The 27608-nt window shown below is 41.6% G+C and overlaps 1 protein-coding gene across 6 annotated transcripts in view; it reads right to left on the bottom strand.

The window, feature by feature from the left end:
• Positions 1-8386: 8386 nt before the first annotated feature.
• USF3 (upstream transcription factor family member 3) overlaps positions 8387-27608 on the bottom strand; it is a 51237-nt gene continuing 32015 nt past the window's right edge. For 5 of the 6 annotated variants that reach the window (XM_047725013.1, XM_047724980.1, XM_047724972.1 and 2 more), the window contains 2 exons: positions 22978-23074; positions 8387-20511 (listed from right to left, as the gene is read on the bottom strand). In XM_047725013.1, the coding sequence (XP_047580969.1) occupies positions 14060-20511; positions 22978-23074 (6549 nt within the window). In that variant the 3' untranslated portion in view covers positions 8387-14059. The remainder of the gene's footprint in view (positions 20512-22977; positions 23075-27608) is intronic. The other variant, XR_007126530.1, reaches the window with a different exon arrangement.

The raw sequence follows: 27608 nt of genomic DNA on the forward strand, positions 1-27608 counted from the left end.
AAGTGGCAGCTGCTTCCTTGAGAGCTCTGACCAGCCACCAGAATGTTCTGTGGGGTCACCAAATGCATGGGTCAGCAAGTCTGACAACCTCCAAATATTTCTCCTTCCGGGAGATAGTGTCTCTTTGTAAAGCTTGGGAGAAAGGGAGAAACAAAGATAAACATTATTCATGGAAAGGACAGTGGAGTCTGAGAAAGATTCTGGAGCCTGATTTTAGACCAAATATGTTCACATGCTCACTTTGTGACCTGGGGCAAGTCGCTGGAACTCTCTGATCCTCTCCTATCACGCCCGCTACGTGAGGGAGACAGAAGTGGAGATGTGCAGAGCCCCGAGGGCAGTGCAGGGACAGAGGATGGTGTCATCTACCCCCGTGAACCCCACAGGGGGCAGCCTCTCCACCAGGATGGCCTCTCTCTCCTCTAGGTGCTGTTCACTGAAACCTGCTGTTCCGTTTCCTGTCCTCAGTTCCAGGAGGCCCTGAAGGCAGTCTGGGGGCCTCTTTGCCTTCAGAGATACTGTCCAGATTTATCAAATCTCCCAGCCCTGGGGCCCCCTTGCCCTTTGCTGCTGCACGTCACTGTCTCTGGCTCTTAATGCTCTTACTCCAACTCCAATGAAAAATCACTCCCAAAGTTAGGCCAAGTGGAAAATCCAGCTCTGTGGGTCACACCTCATTACCTCCACCTCTGCCCTGGGAATCTCAAAGAAAACCTGGATTTGCTCCTTTTTCGAGTAGCTGTTCCTACTATCGTTCAGGGAAAGCCCTGTGCAAACGTTCCCCTCACCCTCCCCGCCCCCTCAACAAATGCTCCGGAGGGAAAGCCTGGAGGGTCATCCCACATGAAGAGGGGCTTCAGCCTTTGGGAAAGAGAACTGGCCCCAGAAAGAAGCAGGAGAAGCTCATCCAGGTTTTGAAACGACTAATATCGCTGGTGAAACTAAGGAAAAGCATTGTGAGTAAAGATGCGATCTGCCCTGCCTGAGAAATGTAAAAAGCCTTGGTTAGCATGATTCTGCCCAGTTTGTGACAGGTTTCTTTGTGGTGGTTGTCAACGCTGTTTGGTGGAGACGGGATATATTGGGTGACTAGGTTTTATTGTCCCCTCAATATTAAATTGTCCCCTCAATATTATCCCCTCACTATTGCCAATGAGGTAAACCTTGGTGCTTAACACATGTGAATTCAAATAAGCTTCGTGGAACTCACAGATCAGCCTTCCCCATGAGTTTCCATCAGGGCCGTAGTAATAGTTTTGCTTGGACGGGATCCTCTGCGAGAAGAGACCTCCTACCCTGTGAGCTCCAATGGCGGATTTTGTACAGTTTTCCCTCAAGGGTGGTCTTGCTGTTCTTACTGATGCACAAGGAAGACTAAGTGGTTACCATTGTTCACATAGAATTACCCCTTGTTCTTTCCAACCTCAGGGAAATGGACTCTACCTTCTTCCTAAATATCCCTAGAATAGGAGATTTTATCATCTTCCCTAAATTTCAAATTTTTAAAAATTTTATCATTTTCCCTAAACTTCAAATTTTAAAAAATTTGTTTGGCTCTGTCCTATGTCCTTTTTGTCACCTGAAAGTTTCTGTCATCTCAGATTTACACATTTCGCTAGAGATGAAAAATAATTAACCACCATATTTTATACATAGAATAGCCTTGAAGTCGTATCACCTCTCAGTCAAGAGCTAAACAAAGTCTAGGTGTTTTATCTCTTGTTCAGCATTATAGTTCTGATTTAGAAAATAAGAGATTCAAACAGTGAAAGATTTTCAAGTCTGGGCAAGAGAAGTCTGACACCAATCCCACTATGGTTCGCTCCTGGGGCCCTCCTCTGCCCTATCTCCCCACCTTCTTTATGAATTAGGACTCTAAATTTTTAAGTGACTATCAAGTTATCCAAAATAATTCAAAAGCTCTCTATAACATTGCCATCACAGAAAAAAGTTGATTTGCATTTTATGATCTTTATTATATAAAGATCATAATATATATTTATGATCTATATTATTATGTTGCCTATCTGAGCTTTTCATAAGGCTCAGTACCCAGTCTTAGGCAGGCCCCTTTGGGGAAGAGGACAAATTCAGACCTGAGGCTCACTCTGCTTGTCTCTCAACATAGGACACCTGATAAAATAACCTACTTGTCAAAGGATCCATTTCTCTTTTAACCTTTCCTTCCTCACCTCTTCTCTGTCCACTTACATAGAGTCTGAAATACTGCTTTGGCTAAGAGTCAATCAGAAGTACACAGGCCAGACTCTGTGTGGAGGTGGACACAGCAATCGACAAACACACAATCTCTTCCGTCATAGGATCCGGGGACCAAAAGGGAAGATGGACATGAAGCACATCCTCACAATCTGTCAGTTAAGTGGGCCAAGCTCTCCAACAAGAGAGTGGTCTTCTGAGAATCTTATCATTAGATCCAAACCAGAAAAAAGTCCAAATTAGCACCAGCAATGTTTATCCCCAGATGTGAAGTCCTAAACTTGCTGCTGATACAACGTAGCTTCTCTCCTGCTTGAACTGACCACCTCCAGTTTTTCATAAGGAAAATGAAAGTCCCAATTTCAGTCTTAGTGGATAACAGAGATCCAGAGAGAGAGTTGGAGTGGGGATCATCTCAATCCATTCTCGAGGAAGCAAAAACTGCTCCAACTCCCTAATTCTGAGGAACTGCAATGACCCATCCCTCACTGCTTTAGGACAAGCAGGAGACTGAGCTTCTCCACCTGCCCTTTTAGCGGAGCCTTGTTGTTGGAAACCATTGCCTTCCCACCTCAAACGCTAGAATCTTCAAGTCTGCAGAACTGATCATTACAACAGATCATTTGGCATCAGGTATCGTGTCAAGGGTTTTATGTACATTACCGTCTTTAATCCTGAACCCCACCTCCCTGTAAAGGAGGCAGCGCTATTACATTTGCCAGATGGAGAAACTGACACTCCAGTCACTGTTGTCTAGATGAAGTGAATGGTGCCAAAACCTGGGTTCTTAGTCTGAAATGAGTAGCTTGGGTACAGAGATCAGAGAAAGGGAAGACAGACTGTGTTGTAAGGAAAGCTCTACTCTCATGTATGTGTGTGTCTATACGTGCAAACCATGTAGCCTAGAATTGTGTAACTATTGAACACCTTAACAAAAAGAGAAGGTTTCAGCAAAATTCAGAAGATGCATGTCTGTTACATAAACCTGAGTAACAATGAAACCTACCATGCTTTAGGAAAGCCAACGGATAAAACCACGGGTTTGGATCACTGTGGCTCGCTTAAACTGGAACAGCTGGATTCATGGGAGGGCTGTTGCTTCAGCCTCTGAGGTTGTAACGTTAAAAACCAAAGTCCATTTTATAAATTCAAAGATTGTACTTGGCAAAGGGCTACAGGCCCAAAGATCCATTTTAAATTAAAATACATGTTTTTCATAAGGTGTCAGCTCTCCACTGGAAGCCTACTGGGTCAGAAACACAATTAACAATGGAGAGAAAGCAGAGGCATGCAGTCGGTTTCTGTTTCCTAAAAAACATTCACAGACTCAAAAAATCGCCACATCAAAAAGTCCTCCAAATCTGCCTCTCAGACGGATCAATGCTGGTCTGGTAGATCAGGCAGAATTCACCACTCCTGTCAACAGCTGAACCATCTTCCGACGTGGGGACGGGGCCCATCTCTCCCTTTCTAGAAGGGAGTGGTTTCATCTCACCAAACAGAGGAATAGGAAGGAGACTGCGTTGAACTGGAGAATCAGCATTCTCCACTGGAAATAAGTGATAGTAGTGGTAAATGTTTAAATGTGTCCTGAAATAAGAGCAAAAATAACATGACTTGGTTTGCGACACTGATATACTAACCAGTGTTCTTCTCCTATCCTAAGCTGTCTGTTGGGCTACTCAGCAGCATTTTAAAAAAATGGGATTTAACCTAATCAAATCATGAGTTCCCAGAAAACCTCCCTGAAGCGGCAAGTTCTCCACCATCACAATTTGGATTCAGCCTCTTTCCAAACCACAGATCTGAATATGATTAAGACAATGTACAAAAACAAAACCCGACCTGCTCAGCCCAAACTTAGTTAAAGGCTGGGTTTTCATTATCTTCCCTAAAATCTGGGACTTACTGGATCGTGGGAACACGGGTGGCACATTGATACCAGTGAGCCAACCTACCAGACTTCTCAACTTATGTAGGCAGTAAATTAGCATTATGGCCTTAATTTCTTTTTTTTTTTAAAGATTTTATTTATTTGACAGAGATCACAAGTAGGCAGAGAGGCAGGCAGAGAGAGAGAGGGGAGGGGTAAGCAGGCTCCCTGCTGAGCAGAGAGCCCGATGCGGGACTCGATCCCAGGACCCTGGGATCATGACCTGAGCTGAAGGCAGAGGCTTTAACCCACTGAGCCACCCAGGCACCCACATTATGGCCTTAATTTCTCACAGAAAGAAGAGGTCAAAGGGGCTGTTGACATTGACCAACACACTGTAGTCTAGTATTCCCTGCATTTCAGTGTCCTGAGTAGGGGAGATAGAGGCAAGGAAGGTCCTGGAAAATAACTGGCCTCTTTACATTCAAATATTCCTTTGCAACTGTGTGAAAACTTTCAAATATCAAACCTCTTTCATCCCTCACATGAACTGTGTGAGGTAGGATAGATAATGTTCCAACTAATAAACTAAGACCTCTTGCCCAAAGTCTTGCAGCCTGGTAACAGGAGCCAGATACAAAATAATGCCATTGCCTTTTCTTTGTCTAAAGAACGACAGTAAAATAGCTTTTAGATTTTACTGATTCAAGAAATTGACCAAGAGAAAACCAACATCAGTTCAGATTTCCGTAGACCATTTTTTCTTAACTTTTTATTGAGACACGTGTAAACTATATCACGTAATGCACGTAAACTATATTATGTAACACACGTATGTGCACATGTGCACATGCGTATGCACTAATGTAACCAGCACCCACCCTGAGATTCAAAAGGTTTCCCACATCCTTGTGCCTGATCCAAGTCAAATCCCTGCCCCAGAGATAACCACTGTTCTGGCTTTTCTCCGTATAGACAAATGTTGCCTGTTCTTGAACTTCATATATGTGGAATTCTGCAGTATATGCTCCTTCTCATCTGGCTTCTGTCATTCAATATGTCTGTGAGATTCATCCATGTAAAAAAGAGGAGGCTGCGACATTTGTGATATCATAAATGGACGTAGAGGGCGTTATGCTAAGTGAAATAGGTCAAACAGAGAAAGACAAATATATTATTTCATTCACATGTGGAATCTAAAACAAAACAAAAGCAGAATCAGCTAACTACAGGAAACAAACAGATGGTTACAGAGAGGAGACGGGGAGGGGGAGGGGTAAATGGCCGAAGGGGAGTGAGAGATCCAGGCTTCCAGTTATGGAATGAATAAACCGTGAAGACAAAAGGGAAAATACAGGGAATATAGTCAGTGGTATTGTAATAACATTGTATGGTGACAGATGGTAGCTACACTTGTGGCCAGTATAGCATAATATAAAAAGAAGTTGAATCATTATGTTGTACCCTGAAACTAATGTAACATCATGTGTCAACTATACTCAAATAAAAAGAAATTTTTTTAAAGAACGCAATGACTATTAGCACAGTAGTGGTGCCACTGCCTTGATTTGTGCTAAAGCCCCAACAGTTTCACACACCATCACTTTTGCAACATCAGCGTGAATACCAATGCAGTTATGGCATGTCACACCTTAGCACTATCATAAACATGACTATGAGGGGCGCCTGGGTGGCTCAGTCATTAAGCGTCTGCCTTCAGTGCAGGTCATGATCCCAGGGTTCTGGGATCGAGTCCCGAATCGGGCTCTCTGCTAGCAGGAAGCCTGCTTCTGCCTCTCCCACTCCCCTACTTCTGTTCCCTCTCTTGCCGTCTCTCTCTCTCTCTCTGTCAAATAGATGGAAACTTAAAACCAAAAAAAGAAGAAAAGAAAATCTTTAAAAACAATAATAATAACATTGACCTCACAGATTCCCTAAGCTCAGAGAGCCCCAGAGTCCTGGGGCCTACGTTTTAAGAACCACTACCCCAGAAGTTGTAGTGTTCTACCTTTTACATTTAGGTCTGTGACCCAACTTGAATCAATTTTTGTATATAGTGTGAAATAGAGATGCCCAGGATTTTTTCCCCCTCCATACTGATATCCAATTGCTACAGCCCTATTTACTGAAAATACCACCTTTTACTCACTGAAATCCAACTGGCACCTTTGTCATCAATCAAGAGACTCTAACATGTACTCTATTTCTGAGATTTCTGTTCCTTCCCATTGGTCTACTATTTTTTCCTTGTGCCAATATCATACTGTTTTAAGTGTTGGAGCTTTATAGTGAGCTTTCGATCTTTTTTATTGAGATATAATTGACCTATTACATGAGTTTCAGTTGTACAACAAACTGATTTGATATTCGTATCCTTTATTCTGCCAGCAGTGTTGTATAGTTTTGGGTCAGTAGCTTTATTCTTTGGTAACACACTGGTCAGCAACATCAAAAAAATGTTGACTATATTGGTAAATAATGATCATCTTTGTCTTGTTCCTAACTTCAGGGGGAAGTCACTAAGTATAATATAAGCTGCAATTCTGTGTTTGGTGTTTTGTTTGGGTTGTAGATACAATTCGTCACTTAGAATGTTCCCTTCTCTTCCTATTTTGTTTAGCTTTTTTACCATGAATGGATGCTGAATTTTATCAACGGTTTGAGTGTACATGTTTTTTTTCTCCTTTATTCGGAGACAGTGAGTGCATAAATTGATTTTAAAACGTTAAACCTACATTCCTGAAATAAACCCTGTTAGGTCATAATTCATAATTCTTTCCTTGTATCACTAGATGCAATTTGCTGACATGTTCTTTAGAATTTTCACATCTATGTTCATAAGAATACTGACCTATACTTTTCTTTTACCCTAATGTTGTGACAGGTTTGGTATCAAGGTTACGTTAACTTCCTAAAACAAGTTTGTAAGTGATCCCTCTAACTCTATTTCATGAGTTTGGGTAGATCAGTGTTATTTCTTCCTTTAACATTTAGAAGAATTTTTCACTAAAATCACTTGAGCTTTTGAGTTATCTTTGTGGAAAGATATTTATTTTTGTGGAAAGACCTTTAAAAGAACAGCTTGATTGAGATATGGGAATAAATGATCTCTAACCTCCTCATTTTACCCATTTTAATATTAGAATATAGTTTATTCATTCGTAAAACCAAAACTTCATGTGTGAGATAAACACCTGAGTATCTACTATTCAGTTCAATGGAACATACCAGTGCTTGAAGTACCCCTACTTGATACAATCCCCCTCCCTCCTTTCCTAAGAAGCACCCATTATCCCGAACTTTGGGTTTATCATTTCCTTAATTTATGATTTTTATCATATCTGTAAGCATCCTTGAGCAATAAATTGTTTGATTTATAGGCATTTAATCTTATGTCACTTTATGCTGTTCAAACTCCCCTGCAACTAATTTTTCCCTTCAAACTTCAGGCTTGTAAAATGTAATCAAGTTGGGGGCACCTGGGTCGCTCAGTTGATTAAGCTTCCAACTCGATTTTTTTTTTTTAAAGATTTTTATCTATTTATTTGACAAGTAGGCAGAGAGGCAGGCAGAGAGAGAAGGTGAAGCAGGCTCCCGGCTGAGCAGAGAGCCCGATGCGGGGCTCGATCCCAGGACCCTGAGATCATGACCTGAGCTGAATGAAGGCAGAGGCTTAACCCACTGAGCCACCCTTCCAAGGTGCCCCTTCCAACTCGATTTTGGCTCAGGTCCCGATCTCAGGGTCATGATTTCGGGGTCACGAGATCGAGCCCTCTGCTGAGCTCCGCACTCGGTGCAGGTCTGCTTGTCCCTCTCCTGCTCCTGCTCCTTCTCCTCCTCTCTTCCTCCTCCTGCTCCCATGAGCTCTCTCTCTCTCAAATAAATAAAATCTTCAAAAAAACATGTAACCAAGCTGATGTGGATAGCTGTAATGAAAGACCCATTTTTTGTTCCAAAGTTCTGTGCCTCAGTTTCCTCCACTATAAATACACGAGGAGGAGCTTAGCTTCATCATCTGTCAGTACTCTTCCAGATCTGAAAGTCCAGTTTTACTTTTAACAGTAGGTACAGAGTGTATAGTTTGCCCTAACAGTATGGTGCTCGTCATAATTATAATTTATTTGAGGTTGACTCTTTGATCAGGAACACGGTTCCCATGGGAAATGTGTCATGGTATCATTTTCAGACATTTCAGCAAAATTGGAAGATTACTCGAGTAGAAAACTTTGGTATGCAAGACAAGTCATTTTAATACCAGGTTTGAGGCAGCACATGCAATGGTTAGAAAAGACAGAATTCACAATGCAAAAATGCAAAGTTTATTTTCTTAAATAAAATACTATATTCATATCTATACAAATAATTATTACAACCATTAAAATGTTACATTTACCAATAAAAATTTCAAAACTTTAAACAAGAGCATGGTTCAGAATATTCACACCCTAATACAATGCATTTGTAAAAAGATGTCAAAATAAACAGGACCTATTCTTATTTACAACTGTAGGACAATCCTGATCATATTATACATATCTGCTCTGGATTCCATTACAAAACAAATTAGTTCCCATTAGAATTATAAACCAGGTGATTTACAGTAATAGGACACAGTACACAGCAGACATCGCTGGCATGGGAATAGATACAAATATTACACTATTGAAAAACTACAGTTAGGTTTTTTTTTCTGGTGACTGCTCTACAGTAAGCCTCTCACCCAGTGTATCTTTAAATAATTTGCGAAGGTAATTATGTTCGCAGGTTTTTCCACCTATTTTACCAAAATGTGTGTGCACGTGTGTGTGTGCATGTATGCGTGTGTGGGTGTGTGTATATGGCCTGCTGAACATGGAAGTGAATCTTTTCTTCACAGTAACACAACTGCAGCATTTTAAGCAACACTGTCTGGTCCCTTTCTTCTTGGAAGATCAACCGTTCAACTCCCTTAAAGGTTACCAATATAGTCAAGTCCAGTGCCTCGATGACCCCACAAATGAGAATGGTTTTAAGACTTAAGGGATGGGGATAAAGAGATCCAGAGAAGTGAGGAAGAAGTGAGATGGAGGGAACTCTTAAGTTTCTGTAACAGAGTATGGTGTAGAGCTGTACACACAACTGAGCCAAAAAAAAAAAAAAAAAACCCAAAAGCAAAAACCCCACACCTTATGATCATTTTAAAAAGTATTAAATTACAAGATAGAGATTCTATGTCTCATGAGATCTCCGGTGACAGATGATGCAGACTATCATCCAAAACAACACCAATTTGAGTATTTTATCCAATACTCTCAACCCAAGTTGGCTCGTGTTTATGAAGCATCTGAAAGCATGCCTGCCCCTGAGCCGTACAGTTGACAGGGTTTGTGCCAGTATGGAAATAACGGTGTTGAATGACCACCACCTACAAGCTCAGACTTTAAAAGGAGTTTTGCTTCTAAGCAGTACATTTTTTACAAGCTCGGCATCAAAGATGGCTCAGAGGATGATAAGGCAACAGTGAGAAACAGCTGTTCTTGTCTTCTAGGTGTTTGATTACACAGCACATACCATTCTGGCTGGTCCTTTGCTATGTAACAGAGGAGTGGGTGAGTAGTATGTTCCAATGGCTGGTCTTCGGACCAGAGGCACAGTTTCAAGTAAAGTGCAGTACCAGGATGGAGGCATGTGGGCAGAACTAGAAGCTCCGTGTCCAAGAAGGTCCTCATGCTGGACTGCCTCCATCTAAACTTGGTGTTCCCCCACAGACTCTGGTAAAAACACTGTCTGGCTCACATAGGAAGGGAGGAAGGGTAGAATGCAGAGAGAATACAGTTAAGCCCCCCCCCCCCCCAAAAAAGGGACCCTTTTCTGTGGGGAGCATTTAGCCCAAAATGTACTTCAAGAAGAAATGAATTTCTGGCCTTTAATTTGCATATAGGTATCATAAAATCATCACTCACAGATTAACTTCATACTAGTTTATTTGGCTATTATTATTGCCCTCTGGATGTATACAACCATAAGCAATTATCTCCGGACAAAGGGAGAATTTATACAGACAACAGTACTATGACTTCCAGATTCCTAAAGATATCAACCCAAAGCTATCTGATCTTAGTACCACCTTCGCGCTTTCTGAAACTCCTCCATGGGAAGAAAGGAAATTCATCAAAACAAGGAACAGAACTCTATGGTATATTCAAAATTTTAAATTAATTCTAATTTTGTTTCAAGAAATTCTTGTTACCTCTTGATAGAACAGGAGATACAGTGGTTCCCGAAGCCAGGAATTGGGAATCAGATATAGGAGCACGACTCATTATATCAAACAATGATCCAAGAGATGGATGGGCCCAATAAACCTTTAAAGGCAGAGAAGTAATCATCCTAAGGAAATAAACAGGCTCCCTGCTGTCTGTCTGACATGGAGCAGATGGAAGAAAAAAGGAGTGTAGGTACCTACAGATCAGAGGAAGGGTAAAGCCAAGAAGATGCTGGTTAGTAAGTCTTTACTTTTTCTCAAATTTTTAAAACTTCACTCCCATTAAAATAAATGTGTTTGCACATTTTTTTTTTTGAATATAAATTTTAGCCTTTCCATGACATGGATAATGTTAGAAGGCAAGAGCAAGGCAAATAAATTTTCTTTAAAGCATTTAAATAATTTTATATTTTCAGAAGGCTGATTAGGAAAACAAACCCCAAAAAAGGCTGATTTTTAAAAATTGATCTTTATTGCAATTCACCCTGATATGTAACTGGAAATTGCTGCAGAAGAATATTCCCTCCTCATTCTTCTCCTTCCACAGTTCTATTATGTTAAATTTTAAAAAGCATGATCACTGTGGAATATCACTCCTTACTTAGAAAAAAGGTACCATCCCTGGTCCCTCCAAAAGGTCTTCCAATATAAACAAAAATAAACTTTCTTAAATGGTATAAAATATCGCCCAAACAACCAGTATGTACCAAAAAAAAAAAAAAAGACATCAAACTTGATTTCTTTTATCCATGATTGACACATCAGAAATTTATACATGAGAAATCTGAAATTTTTCACCTCATTAGAAGCTACTGTGTTAAATCTTTAGAGAAATCACTTTCTCTAATTGATTCTGTGATCAACAACACTAAAAGAGATAGAAATAATTTAATTAATGATTCTCACTTTGATTCATACATTTGTATATGTTTGTGTACTTAAGAAATCAAAAATTTATGGAAATTGTTTTTACATTCTATAGACCCAGTTCTATATTAGCAAGCCAAGCCAAAAATAACAATAAATTTACTATAACCAAAATTGACTGTTTCCTGTCACACTTTTGCCAAAAATTATATCCAGAGACCGCTAGATATTAAATAATGAATTTCCTCCCCAAAATCATGTAGCTCTGATTACCAAATGCTTAATATACAGCTGGTAAATCTCATACACTCATGCTTTTCAATCAAATAAGATTACTATGCTCTGAACACTTTCAGAATTGAGTCCACATATACGACGATCTCTTACATACACATGCACATCTGTAAGATAACTAGAGCTACACATAAGCAGAAGCCAAACCATTTGCAGATGGTCACATCTTTCTTCAGATGGTCAAATAAGCTTTCCTGAAGGGTAGAGGCTGATTTGGGATCAAAGTATTATGTGCTTGGAATGAAAGCTCAAAAAAACGGAAATGCTATCTCTGAACTGGGCTGAGCGGAAAAAGAAAATCAATCCAACAGAGGAACAGCTGACAGTACCAACCTTTCAGGCCTTTCTACTGCGAAGTTCAAATTGATCTTCTCCTTAGCCTGTTACCATTGTTCTAATTATATCGAACAGTGCCCAGTTCTTCAGAACTCAACAACCGCCACGCTGTGCGTGTGTGCACTTGTATGTGTATGTGAAAGGCAGAGAGAGTGACAGGGAGAGGGAGGGAGGGAGGGAGGGAGAAGAGCCCAACATAGTGAACACTATCCTTCTTGAAATTGGCAGGTTGGACCTTTCAAGTACAGAGAAAAACCCAAATGTCATAACTTAAAACTCAGTTAAGGTAATTAGTTTAAAAACAAGCCACGAATCTCACTTTTTTCCCAATTACAAGTTCTAACTACTGTGTTTATCTGTTGTCTTATTTGAGTAACTCCTATTCTTCACCATGACCATTTTGAAGGTAAAAATACAGCTTTTCTTGTTTATAACTCTTTTTTTTTTTTTTTTTGCCCCCAGGAGGCTGCTTCAGTGGGCAGCAGGAAGAGAGAGGAAGGTTTGGTAAATATAGTTCAAGAGGCACACATGACCCTTTTACTGAGTCTTCACTAGAGGTATTCGCCAGAGTTAACTGCTCTGACCCAGCCTGAGGAGGCATTTTTGAGGAGGAAAAAAATAAAATGCTGGTCCTTGGGTTGCCTTTATTAACAGAGCAGACGGAACCATTTACATGTCTCTCTCCCACTCCATCCCCTATTTGGCAGAATATAACAACAACAACAAATAGGTTTGAGAATATGAGTATATATGGTTGTTTTCATAGGCTTTAAGTTTTCTAAATTCAATATATTAGTGTGTGTGTGTGTGTGCGTGTGTGTGCACATGTGTGTACAAAATTAACTTCTAAGGGGCTTTTAAAAACCCTGACATCAAGTTTTCCAATACTTCAGTGAGTCTCAGGTCACAATTTCCATTTCCAGATGGCAGGACAATTTTTGAAGGACCAGCTTATACTTTAAAATCTATGTCTGTGCACACACACACACACACACACACACACACATGCACATACATACACACACCTGAACATATACAAAGACAATTTTCTGAAGCACCATTTCACATCTGCCATCAGGAAAAATAATGAACAAATTCATCTTCTCATTATAAGTCTACTATGAAGGGTAATAATGTAACATACAATGCCATATTTTAAATATAAATATCAGTAAGTGAAAATACTGACAGAGCTTAAGACTCTGCTCAGAAATATTTAAAAAGTAAGGCTCAAATAATCGTGTAGATTCCAAACACTATTTACTGAGCAGTCCCTAATGATTAAACAAATATAAAAGAAATTATTTCAGGATCAAATGAACAGAATGAAGAGAGAATACTGAAACAAAATTTAACTGATGAAACGACAATCTTTAACTGAACACAAGTGAAACTCCACAATACAACTGCTTTCCCCTTATGACCCGATGCAAAATGCAAGCGCAAAATGGAGAATGTCTATGTACTTTGCTTTTTAGATTGCTATTTTTAAGGCTAAGTAAGGAAGACCTTTGTGTTCTAGGATCTTGGCACATTAAAAGATAAAATGGCTCTCTAATGTGAAGAAAAGACATTAAATTCAGATAACCGATGGATTGTTATAATTAAGAAGGAAGCCTCTACCTAAACCAGACCTTGGGAGTAAAGGCTGATTAAACAACTCATTTACCTGCTAACTGCTTGACTTTAACCATGGACATTCATTTCATATTAATTCAACACCTGCCATGGGTAAGAAACTGTTCTAGATGCGGATATCGGCCAAGCATTTGGTGATGTGCCATTGCATTGCATCAAAGTGTCTGGATTTTTGGAGAGCAATTCAACTATCTCAAGTACCTATTTTACAAATGATCAACAATCAAGTTTAAAATCTGGGTTCTTTCTTACTACTCAGCACATGCCAAAAGGATCTCTTCCAACTTACAGCTGATTAGTATTTAGGGAATATAAGATTCCAAATCAAACTTGAAAATCTAACTCCGTTCAGAAAATTTAAAAAGCACACCGTGCAGTTAAAAATGAAAAGATAATTTGTTTTTGACAACCCATGATTTGCATCATTTCTGACGTGACTTCCCTACATTCAGAAGGTAACTGGAAATTGATCATACAAACACAGATATACACACACACACGATCTCCCTCTCCATGTGCATTACGTGTGCACACGCACACAAACATATCTGTAGTCTCAGCCGATACATGGACATGTAGTCTATCAAAATTCAGACAGCTGAACTGCAGTCATGACCTAAAATATGGCTTATGTTGTGGGCAGGTCTGTTTGAGGACTGCTTGGAAGAGTCGGAGGCAGAGGAGTTTGCTATGGTAAGCAAAGGTGACATTGCCGAGCCATCCGGAAGAGCTGTAGCTATTTCTGGAAACAAAGATGTCATGTTAAAGTTGGACAAGTGAGAGTTGGTCATGTGCATTGGCGGCATATCAGGGAGCAGAGGAAAACTTGGTTGACCAAAACCAACAGGCCTGGGAGGAGACAGAATTGATCCAAATCGGTTATTTAGGCTTCCACTGTTGACTTTCTCAGTGCTAGGATTTGAGAACATCTGATTGGAAAAATACGGGATTGAAATATCATTGGACAGTGTAGGATGAGCAGGAGAGTACGGGGGATAGAAGGAGGGTAGAGTATTCTGGGGGTCTACAGGGATGAGAGCTGGCGTTCGAGTGGCACTAGGCTGAGTTACCTGTGGAATGAAAGAAGTATTAGCATTTATTGGTGGATTCATGCCACCCTCAGGAATAAAAGGAAAACCGAAATTTTGTGATAGTGTATGCTGGTCAGGTGCCGAATTATCGTTAGGTATTTGTGGGCTATCGGGCATGAAACGAACAATACTTCCTCTCTTCTCTGTAGTGGGCTGCTGGCGTCCAAGAATCATACTGCCACTAGTAGACAGAGGAAGATGGGGAAGACTCGGATCAAAGACATTACTGTGTCTTTGGTTTCCAGAACGATTCCTTTCAGGCTGACGGATTTTGGAACCACTGCTGTCTTGCAAGGGATGCCTTGATCGCTGGGGAACTGAAGAGTTAGTTGGACGTACAGGAGGCCCTTGCTCAGCATTTCCGTGAGACACAGATGGATGGGGCAGAGCTGGCCTTGCAACCCCATGCATGTTGGTTGTGACTGGAGGGTTCATGTGGCCCTTGGTCCCATGACTGTCAGTTATCCTCATGGGATTGGACTTCTGCACAGAAACATTGGGACTTGTGTTCCGACCTTGAATATCTCCTGAAGAAGAAGAACTGGAGAAAGGAATATTCAAGGTGCTGTTCCTGGTGTTAATTGCACCTAGGGACATGTCACAGCTTTCCCTGTTCTGACTCTCGCTCTCTCTTCTAATATGTACACTTTCATGAGCTGGGGGACAATTATATTCAATGGCAGAGGATGGACCACACTGTGTGTTCCTCTGATGTTCCGAGAGTGGTCTCTGTGTTCCAAGGACCTGATCACCAAGGTGAGGGGCAAGTAAGCTCTGCATGAAACTCTGGTGGCATGTGTTTTCACTGTCCCTTGGTGGGATGGCATTTCCTGCTGGGATACTCTGAACCGGTGGATAAGGTAATCTCTTTTGGCGGTCGATTGGTGGTGGACCAGGGTTTTGACTGATTCGAAAAGCCTGGGACTGCATAGTCCTCAGGGATGATACAGGGTTACCTATTTCATTATTTCTTGAGGACTGTACTTCAAAATTACTCGGGGGCTGTTGACTGGCTCCACTTGGTTTAAACGTCTGACAGTCAGAAAGGCGGATCTCCGGGGCAATGGGATGGTCCACCCGACCCTGCATATTGTGAAGGGCCAAGCTCTTATTCCTGGGAACATCAAGATAGCTTCTCATTTCAAGCTGATCTGAAACTCTGGAACCCTGAATTGATATGCCCATTCTCTGCTCGGAATTAGAAGACGTCTTTCCAATGAGTGCCTCAGCAGAATAACTTGAAACCCTATTTCTCTCTGGCCTGTGTGGAGCACAGGTCATGTCTGAAGGTCTCGTCACAATACTTGGCTGGGAAACCATTTGCTGCTCCATGCCTCTTGATGTCAGAAGCCTCTGCATTGGGTTATGCCCAGATACGTGTTCCGAAGAAACCCCTGAACCTTGCTGCCTGCTCCCAACATCCGGCTGCTGGTGCAGAAGATCTTGACTGAGATGGTTCTGGGGATGGTTATGGTGGTTCCGGCTGGCCGAAGGGTTTTCACAACTCTTCTCCGGCTGCGAACTTCCGAAGTGCTGCTGCATCTGTTGCTGCATCTGCTGATGGTGGGGGTGTGGCTGACCGCTCTTGGGCCGGGGCTGATCAGTTCCAGGGTGCTTTGGTTGCAAGGCAAGCTGAGAGGCCTGAGTGCCCTGAACAAGATTCCGCTTTTTCTGCATCTGAACTTCCTGTTGTAGAGTCCTCTGTTGGTGGACGTTATGGGGCTGAGAGTGGACAGAGCTCTCTGCGTGAGGTATGTGATGCTGCAGCTGATACAGGTGATGCCTCTCTCGCACTGCTTGCTGCTGCTGCTGCTGCTGCTGCTGCTTTAGGTAGAGGTGGTTACTGTGCAGGTGGGACACCCCCTGGGCCGGAACATGCTGCTGCAGGGCCTGGAGATGTTGACTGGCCTGGGTCTGCTGCTGCTCAGCGACCGAATTCTGAGAGCTGCACTGCACTTCCGTTTGTCTCAATGCGGGGGCCACAAAATTGTTACTAGGTGGGAACAGTCGGGTGAGGCCGTCCCCATGTGCTGGGTTGCTGATGGGCACCACAGAGTTCGCAGAGTTGGGAGGGAGCTGACTGACCATCATCTGAGCCTGATCAGAAATGCTGTCTGGAGTTCGGCTCATCAGGGACATTGCCTCAAGCCTCAGCGGGGCTGGCTGGCAATGCTTCTGACGTTTAGCCGAAGACAATACAAGGTCATCTTGGACAGCACGCTTAGCAGAGTCTTTGCGGCTTTCCTGGCTTGGCTTTAAGAGGGGCTCTTGGATCTGTGGATTTGCTATGGTGCCAGTTATGGTGCTGAGCTGTTCCTGGGTATAATCGGTCATCAGAGCTGGTCCGGGAGGCTGACCGGTGTAGGAGCTAGATGCCACCGTCAGATTAACTGTTGCAGGAACAGTTGTTTGCTCTGAAGTTTGGGGCAAACCAGCACAGCTGACCAGAGGATGGCTGATGCTGCTCTGGTGGATAAGATTATTCACGCTCAAACTGGTGATGCTTGGTGACTGAGAGGTTGAAACCTGTAAAGAGGCACTGGATGTTTTCATTCCCACAGAACAACTTGGTTTCCCAAGGGGCCGATCCACTGTGGCTTCAATCGAATCCTGAGAAGTAAATTCATTTGGTGTTGCTTCTGCCTGTCCTGCGCCACCCTCTTTAGATACCTGTGTTTTGAAAGGCTGGTCCCCCTCTAGAGGCGATGCTTCAGCAGGCTTCGAAGTGACATCCCTTATGTCAGCCTGGCTGCCAGCTCTTCCCTTCTCAAGGCTGTCCTGGTCAAAAATAGCTCTTGCCGCAAGAGCGACAATGTCAGTTTGCTCTACAAAGGTACAGCTGTCACACGTGTTGGTCGTTGTACTGCTGCTGACATCCTCTCTAGTCGTTTCAGGAAGCATGGACGCCACTGAGAAACTACGGCTGCTGCCAGAGCTGGTTGACATGGGAGAGTCCGCCTGTCTGCTGACCAGCAAGGAGCCACTGATGACCTCCGGATCAGGGACGCACGAGTGAGGCGGCCCTGGGTCTCTATCGTCACTGCTCATCAGTAAGAGCTCCTGTTTGGGATGTAAATCGACACCTGCATCAACCAATTTAGAGTTTTCTGAAGAAAAGTCAGGATGGTCCACTTGGACTGAAAGAGAGAGTTTCTGAGGGTCCTTCTCTTTCTCAAGACCAGAAAGCAGTGCAGTCAAACCCGGCCCCTTTAAGAGACCCGTCGCTTGCAACGTATCAGGTGAATCTTGCTCTACCCCGCAAGGTTCCTCAATGACCTCTACCTCAGAAACACAGTCCGTACCGGCAGTGCTGGCGGTAGATGACAGACCAGAAACCTGAGAAACCAAAACGTGGGGATCATTCGGAGATGGAATCAACACATTAGCTGAAGTGCAGGATTTGGCAGCATCTGACAACGCCAAACTAGTTGCTGGCTTATCCTGAGGGGTCTCGCGTTGCAAAATGGGGGCAGAATCTTTGGATTTTGCTGGGGCCATGACAAAATGTTCACTCGGTACAGATTCTTGGGAGGGCAAGCTAGTCTCTTCTCCTGACTTAGATTTGGGTAGAGATTCAGGTATCACTGACTCAGAATTCAGAACGTCCATAGAATGTGCACCAGAAACACTTACACTGTTTGCCTGGGACCCGGCGACAGACGGTAACCCAACAGGGAGGCTTTCCAGCAGTCCGTCATTATTACACGATGGTTCCGCTGTGGCGTCAGTGCTGGCGCAGTCAAACTTGCCCACATCTCTGACTGGATTCAGGGGGCACGCCGACTTGTTAGCTGCGAAGTGTTTCTTGGCACCTGGCTTCTTATTCAACCTTTTCGACTTCACATTAGGTAAACAAGCTACGGCGTTCACGGAGGGAGTAGTTATTAGACTGTAAGCACTGGGTAGTGTGGCCGAATTATCAGTTGTCACAGGAGATGCCACAGTTGTTGTTAATGAAACATTGTTAACTGGGGTGGTCTGACTATTTGCAGCAGTCGGAGGATTGGCAGACTGGCTAATAGACAACTGTACACAGCTTTGCCCAGCCATCTGCGATATGCTTTGATTGAGGCTGGCCAAAGCTCCAAACGTATTCAGGGCAACGTTGGTATTTGGATCTTCGCTGGTGGTGGGTTGGATAATTTGCATAGGGGTTTGATTTGTAGTTCCTGATGAGGACATCACAGGCTGCAAAGCAAAGAGCTGTCCATTTAAAGAAATGGTTTGAGGCTGCTGTTGGTTTGACATGGTAACAGAAAAAGTTTGTGTTGAACTAGATGTTGCTAAAGATGAAGGTCTTGGTAAAATATGGACAAGATGCTTTCCTCCAAAAGTCTGTGGGGTTGAAACATTCTGCACTGAATTATTAGACCCTATTAGAGGACTGGCTCCATTGACAGGGAGTCGAACAGAACCAGGAGGTGGAGCAGAGAGGAGCGGCAAGGGGTTCTGATTAGCTGCCTGTATGATCACTATCTGTTGACCCACGGTTTGGTTGGGAACCTCTGCTCTCATCACCGCTGGGCAAGGGGTCGTGCTGGGGGGCTGGAGAATGATAACGTTTTGATTACCTGGAGCTGTGTTAACAGCCGACCCAACGGGCTGAGCCATCTGAATAACCTGCATTGCTGAATTCAAAGGAAGGATATTTTTTGGAGGCTGAGATTTAACTTGTGGTTGGGCAATCAGCGGCTGCATAGGTAAAGACGGGCAAGAAGGCAAGGTTACAACCACTTGCTCAACTGCCTGCCCATCTGCTGGAAAGGAATTACTCAAGTTAACACCTGTAGCGACGGGTCTCCTGTGGTTGGCTGTGGTAGGGCTGGGACCAGACTCATTTACTACTGGAGTCACAGCAGAAGACGGTGTCTGGCTCAAGGGTTGAATAGTGTTTCCCGCCAGTTGCAGAGTAGTCCATGTTGTCTGTGTGTTTCCAGCGGAGGAGATTCGGGTAAGGCTATTCATGTTTTTTAAATCTGAAGCGCTAACACTTGAAGAAGGCAAAGAACAAGAAAGTGTCCAACTTTCCAAAGGGCTTGCAGAGAGAGTGCTTACGGGAGCGGCGGTCTTCCCTCCTCCGGGGGCAGAGGGGGCCACCACTGTAGTAACAGCTGCAGAGTCTGCGCCCTTGCTAATGCTCACTGGACAGGAATCACCTGCAGACCTGGGGGGCTGGGAGCAGACTGTGGTGGTAACTGAAACAACGAAGGTGGTTTGAAAATCATTTCTGAAATCCTGTATGCTCAGGCAGGACTTACTTCCATGGTGTACTTTCGCAGCAGTCGCCGAGGAAGCGGTAGGGATGCTTGTGGCACAAGGGACTGTTTTCCTCACTAATTTGGGGCTCTCTTGCCCATTCTTATTTTCAGGAGAATTCTGATCATTCAGACATGTGTGCAAGGGACGATGTTGGTGGGCTTCAGGCCCAATGGGAACAGCAATCAGTGAGCCACTGGTGGCACCAAGCACACTCGATTCACTTTCAGAGGTGGAAAGCTCGAGAATGTTTTGAGCAGAAATGGTAGCAGGAAGACAAAGAGGAACAGGCTGGTTGGCCAATGCAGAAACTGTGGTTTGATGCCATGGCTTGTTTTCAGGAGGGTAAACTCCAGAAATAGACACAGGAGTCACCAGATTGCAAGCCCTCTGTACTGGTGCCACGTTGGCGGTCTGCTTTTGTAAATTATGACCAACATTAAAGGTTATCCCCTGAACAGCTGTTCCCTGGCTATTTCCACCAGGCTGACTCCCATTGGAATAAACAATGATATTTTTTTGAACCTGATCACTGGGAATAACAACAGAGACCTTTGAGTTTTTAAGATTTCCTTTCCAGTGGATTGTGGGGTCATCATATAGGCATATGTCATTTGCTTTCAGTAATTCGATATATCGACCATTTTCTTTTTGAATTTCTTCCAGTTGTTTACGTAGCTTTTTAATTTCTTCAGCTACAATATTAAAAATAAAAATGAAACAATTACCTGTTAATGCCAGTATTTACAGTAACTTAAGAAAAAGCTGTATGCTAACTACTCAGTTCTAATTCTAGTCTTTCTAAATAGCTCAACTGAGAATGTTCAGTTCTCTTCTAAAGCAAATTCTTTCTCCTTTTTACAGTGGTATATCAAGCCTCTATTCTATCCTTTTTAAAAAATGTATCGTTGAGGGCCAATGACCCAAAGGTCCAAAATTACTCACAATGTAGAAATCTCAAAATTCCCAATTCAAAAATTCCCAATAGGGCAGCTCCAAAGGCAAAAGGAGGAAAGATATACTGTTATCATGGTAACGTGCCAGGAAAATAGCACTGAGTATCAATATGATAGGCTGTAACAGCAAACATTATTTGTGGTAGTAGTGGGTAGTCCCCTTTATAAATGGCTTTAGACTCCTATTTCATTCGGAAACAACAGAGCCCAAGTGAACGCGTGAAAGTAAAGTAGTAGAGTACCGACGAGAGCATCAATAATGGAACTTGAATTTTCCTTGGGAGCGCCAAGATACATACACTGCTGTCACACCCCACTCTTTCTTTCCAAAGGGGAAGAACTTCCCCCACAGATCCTATGACTGGGGCAGCCTTGGCTGCTGTTGTTTATGCTCTGTGACCCCACACATCCCGCCTGTCTTGCCACTCTCCCTCCACCAAGGGTGGCCAATCTTCAAAGCCAGTGCCCTCTGAGGGGGCCTGAAATAAAAAGTTCTGTTATGATGAGGATGAGTTGAGACTAGCAGATTATTCTTCTCAGACTTTTAAACTAAGAGACACAGAAGAAAGATGCCAGTGTGCCATGAACATCAGAAACAACTGGACAATTATTATGGACCCAATAATAATGATGACTGTTCTCACTTACTACACACTTACTATAAGCACTTTTCATTCATCGTCTCATTTAATAACAATAATAACAATGACCACAGCAATGGGTAACATTTACTATATGCCAGCTTGACTCTAAGTACCGTACCTGCATTATCTCTTTTAATCCTCATAACAACCATGAGATGGGAACTACCTATTGTCATCAGTATTTTGAGGTATGAGAAACAGACTCAGGGTAATCACATAAATTTGTCTAAAAATCAACCACATACATGCTAGGATTATCTTCCATTTTAAGAAAAGGAAACTGAGACTGGGAAAGGTGAAGTAATAAGCACAGGTACTGATTGCGTCAGTGAAGAGGAGACTCAGCCCAGGTGGGCCTGACTCCCAGGGCCACCGCTCAGACCACGGCGCAGCCTGTCATGTGGGCAGTGAGCATGTGGGGAAGCTGCTGGGGGAAGAAAAGAGAAAAGAGCAGAGGCACCAAAAAGAACCAAAGAAAGGCTGGTGACTTAAGCTGCCTCAAGCTAGGGCCCACCTGCTCAGTGTTTCCTGAGCCCCAGGCAACTTGTATTCTTCGAACAGGCTCCCTTTTCCCTGAGGTAGCTTGACTGCCTCAGCCTCTAGGCTGTGAAACCAAAGGAGCTCTCCTGAGAAAAGTCCACATAGCATTCTGGCCTTGACACCCCTTCTGTGGAGTGCCTCAGAACGGTTACCAAGTATTATGAAACTACCTACCAGCATCATAAAACAAGGCCTGAGTTGTAAAAGACAGCTGACGTGGGGAGGCGGGAGGATAAGTGGACATCTAACTTAAAGTAAGCAATGAGAATTCAGAAGGCTGACCTTTCCGGATATACAATGAACACAGCCCAACGCTGCCCCCACCTCAGCAAATTCTACCTTTATTCTTCTCCTTTTAAGGTGACCTACTGAATTGTCACAGGAAATTCTTTCTCTGCTCTAGTCAGAGCCATAAATAAAGGACAATTCAAACTGCCTACCGCTCTGAGCTTTACACTTGCTTGGGATATTTTTCTTTTCAGCTGTTATAAAAAACTGAAAATTTTTTAACAATGTGATTATCTAAAAAATAATGACTAATAAAAATCAAATTCCATTAAATGATCAGGCAGTCTGAAACACACATTACATGCAATATAAACAATTATGAATGGAATGTTTTGACCTTTTGAGTTAATTCACAGCTAAGTCTTGGCCCCGGGCGTATCTTTATTTTATTTTTAAGTTACACTGAGCAGGACTCTCCCCTATATCCCCTAGCTGGAAGATCCAAGTGGAATAAAAGAGATCCACCATTATTTGTCTCATGAGTTAAGCAAACACAAAGTACACAGAAGAGTCCAAAATCAAAATTCTGTATGCCTGAAAGATTAGAGTTGTTCAAGGAGCGGGTGGGTAGGTAAACTACGATGAATTTATTTTACAACACTATTCTCTCAGACCCACTGAAGATACAATCTTAACAATGTTTCTGGTCAAAAAAAGCCTTCTGTATCCACTATAAGTTGCCCTGTGACACAAAGACCTGAACACTGAACAAAAAGAATCTTCAAATCTTTACCTTGTTCATTGTTTCCTCCATTAAGCAGGAGTTCATCATTTTGCCTTTTCAATTCTGTTATATATTTAAAGGCTTGGTCCAGGATCATATTCTTGCTCTGCCAAAGAGAATTAACCATTTAAAAGTTTCACTGAAGAGTAAGAACTTGCCAAAAGAAACTTAGAGCTTTGGTTTTATCACATATATGTGATATGCATCTTTTCAAAATTAAACAAGCACCATATTCAAATGCTTCTACTGTTCATTTTTCATTTACTAAGTATTTATTGCACATCTACTATGTGTCAGGTTCTGTTCTAAGCACTGGAGATATAATAAACAAAACAGACAAAATTCCTGACCTGCAGGAATATACAAGTTTTATATATATATTTATACACACACACACATACACACATATACATATATTTATATAAAATCAGGTAGTGCTAAGTGCTATGAAGAAAAAATAAAGCAGGGTAAAGAGGAGGCCAGAGATGGCAGAGGTCACTCTGTCCTACGAACTGAATGTTTATGACCCCCTGTAACTCATGTTGAACCCCTGATCCCTGATATGATGGTATCTGTAGGTGGGCCTTTGGGAGGTAGTTAGGTCATGAGGGTAGATCCCTCATGAATGAGATCAGTGCCCTTAGAAGAAAAGATATGAGAGAGGTGATCGTGCTCTTTGTCATGCGAGGACATAGCCAGGAAAAGAACTTACACCAGGAGCTGATGTATGCTTACACTTTGGAGCCTCCAGAACTGTGAGAAGTAAATTTCTATTGTTTAAACCACCCAGGCTATGTTATTTTTCTTATAAGAGCCCAAACTAAGATACTGTACTATAATCTATTTTGCATGGATAGGCTGGAGAAGGCCTCTCGTTAGACAAAGCAAAAACCTGAAGGAAGTACCAGGAAGTATGCCCCATGGATACTTGGAGGAAAAGGCTCCAGGTATTAGGATCAACAAGGACAAAGGCCCCCAAGCAGGGCTGTGTTCACACACTGGAGGAATCATGGTGAAGTGAGAGGTGAAGTATATAGGGGAAGAGTGGTAGGAGGAAGAGGCCAGAGAGGGCTTTCAAGGCCATGTGAAGATTTTAGACTTCTTTACTCTATGAACAATTATTAAAAATAAAACATAATAAATGACATTCCTTTTGGTTTTAGTTCTCTAGACCTTATTCCAGAGGCAACTGCCATAAAGTTACTTGTATATCCTTCCAGAAACATTCTATGCTAATACAAGGATTTTTTATCTATCCAAAAAAAAAAAAAAAACCAAAACAAAACAAAACAACAACACAGAACAGATAAACAGTATGCTACATTATTCTTTTTTATTTAAAAATATATCTTGGAGGGGTACCTGGGTGTCTCAGTGGGTTAAAGCCTCTGCCTTCGGCTCAGGTCATGATCCCAGGGTCCTGGGATCGAGCCCCGCATCGGGCTCTCTGCTCAGTGGGGAGCCTGCTTCCCCCTCTCTCTCTCTGCCTGCCTCTCTGCCTACTTGTGATCTCTGTCAAATAAATAAATAAAATTTTTTAAAGAAAAATAAAAATATATCTTGGAGATATTTCCATGTAGAGTTTAGATATCTATGTTATACTTTCTAAAGGCTGAATTTATTTTAGAGTCCATTACTGACAACTATTTAATCTGCATAAGAGGCATTTTGTTTTTTTGTTATTCAGCTATTAAAAATGTTGCAGTGAATGTTTAATTTCTATTCCAGTATGTATATTATTAAATATCCCCAGTACTTTCTCAGATAACTCTTTTCAGGTGGAATCAGTGATTCAGGGCTTTGGTTCACAAAGTTACAATTCTGGGTTTCTTAGATTGAGTCCCAACAGAGACCCAATATAATCTAGGAAATATTTTACTGAGAGAGAAAAGATAAATATTATCCTTTCTTAAAGCAAGAGTTGAGACAAAGGCAAAACATGATAATGCCCATCTACTTGCCTCTCTACTGCAGACGGGGCTGAGGACATGTAGCAACAGTGAAGAAAATCTTAATCTACTTCGCTTCTGGGAGCCAAATACGGACTTCCATTGCACATTCTAGGACAGCAAGGAAGTTGAATGACTATGGTTTCCTTTCAGAGAAACTTGTAGGAATGAAAACCAAGAGCAGGAAAATAAGATATTACTGGGCAAACACCAAAATTTCCTGAGAAACTCCTGTACATTGACATATGGAGAAAGGAAAACAATCAGAAGACAGTTCCTGCCCTTAAATTTGCTATCATGTTAAGGAAACTCAAAGTACATTAAACACACACACACACACAAATGAAAAAACACACGTATGCAAGACTAAGTACAACCCTGTAGAAGAGAATGAAAAGAAAGTGAAGCGTAAGACCTTGCCAAGGGAGATGGTGTTGAGAAGCAAGGAAATTGATCTGGCCCTCTGAAAGCCTGGGGAGGTACAGGACGGACCGGGAAGCTCCAGCTACCACAAAAGGTAGGGTAAGGTATGGGGTTAAACTGAAGAGACTGGTGGAAAGACTCTTCTTATGCAGTAATAAAAACCCCCTCTCTCCCACAGACACATCCTCCGCAGCTGGATGACTTCCCCTTCCTGTACCAATGCAGGAGACAAGTTCTGTAAAATCTGAACTAGAGAATTTTGGCCTCAGAGATGGTTGGCACAGAAGTGGACAAGATGAGGCAACTCAATGAAGACAGGAGGGTAAAGTAAAATTCTGCCTCCTAAAGCATGAGACTCTCCAGCACCCGTTCCCCAACCAGCTCCCAGAATATGGCAACCAGTCTTATACTCCTCTTCCCACCCTTCCCACTCCTAAACAGGGTGCTGAAGGATTCTTCTCTGGAAAATAAAAGTTAATAGCTAGTCCCAAAAGTAAACAAGCTACCAATACTGATATTTTTTAGTGCCACAAAAACAATAATACTAGATTACCACGTAATCACTCAACAGTTAGGGCACCAAAAGTCAAGCCTATTCAATCAGCTTTTTAATGCCTCATTCTCAAATATGAGAAAACAGCTAAGTATCACTAAAATTTAAGGAAAGTCCCCAAAATGAAAGACAAAACAACAAAACAAAGGGGAAAAAAAGAAAATTAGAAGAAACAAAAACAAGAAAAAAAATTTTAAAAACCTATGTAACATTCTCAGAGATGACATAATATTGTATTCATGAACCAAACATACAATATGAAAAAAAAACCAAAGAGAATAAGAAAAAGACTCTTGAAAGTATTAAATTAAAATTAAAAGTATGAGAGCTGAAATTTAAAAACAGAAGAGTTGGAAAAGACCAGTTGAGACTGAAGAATGGCAGAAGGTTCCAGAAGTAAAGTCTCAAAGGAAAAAGAGAAAACAGAAATTATGTGATACACTCGACTATGCAGTAACCCTAAAGAGACTGTTGAAAGTGTGGAAAGAATTAAAGAGAGGTATAGAGAGAAGTGCCTAAGAGGCTCAGTTAGTAGAGCATGGGACCCTTGATCTCAGGGTTGTGAGTTCAAGCCCCACATTGGGTGTAGAGCTCACTTAAAAATAAAAAATAAATTTTTAAAAATTTAAATAAATAAATATCAAGATTGGCATATAAACAGGTAAGCAAATGAAAAGTGAGGCAATTATTGACCCAAAAAAACACAAAAGAGACATACAAGACAAAACATAGTAATAGTATTCCCTCCTATAATTAACCATATTTTCAGTCTAAAAAACAAAAAACTGAATACCAATTTAACCAAAAGTTTGAGTAGAATTATATCGGGAGGATTAGACAAGGTGAAGCCAAAGGAAAAGAATAAGAAAACAATAGATAAAATCTAAAATAGAAATATTAAGATACAGTAATATAAGCTTATTATTTCAAAATATAAAGGTTATTTCAGAAGAAAGAGTTGAGAATGGATGCCTTTAAGTTGTTGTACTGGACTTGGGAAGCAAGAAGTCCAGAGGCTCATATTGTTGTTGTAAGGTTTTTAGTGTTATTTGTTATGTTTGTATATTAATTTTCACATATATTAATTTAATTAAAAATTAACCAAAAGGCTAAGACAAATTAAGAAATCCCATTATAATGAAACACTACATAACCATGAAAAAGAAAGGAGATCATATGAGGAAGGGTATCTGTAACTAAAAGTCTAGTATATACCAGTGAGTGAAAATGACAAGGCAGGTTATAAAACAGCACTTGGTGTCTAGATATAGATACAGATATATAATCATAAACCAATGTGTAACAACATGTCTAAGATGAGTAACAATAATAGTTATAATAGTATAATAGTCATAACAGTAGTTATAACTTGGAAGTAGCATGTCAATTTATTTTTCAAACATTTTTATGCCTTCCATATTGTTTCCATTTTGTTTTATTTTGTTTTGTTTTCAGTAAGCACATTTTATCCTCATTATCACAGGAAACAAAAAGCTATATTCATGAAGGAATACTGTCCCGTTTAAAAGCTGAGATTTATGTACCATTGGAAGTTGATAGGGCACAGAGAATAAAATAGAGATCTTTGGAAGATACTAGGTAAGAATTTAAGACAAAAAAATATGATTTACAGAAAATAAAAGAAATGCCTGGTTAATACAATAGCACATAAATAAAGGTAATCATAGGACTGAATAATTCAAGATCTTAAGGCC

Source organism: Lutra lutra, chromosome 1 (assembly GCF_902655055.1).
Source record: "Lutra lutra chromosome 1, mLutLut1.2, whole genome shotgun sequence".
Classification (NCBI taxonomy): Eukaryota; Metazoa; Chordata; class Mammalia; order Carnivora; family Mustelidae; genus Lutra; species Lutra lutra.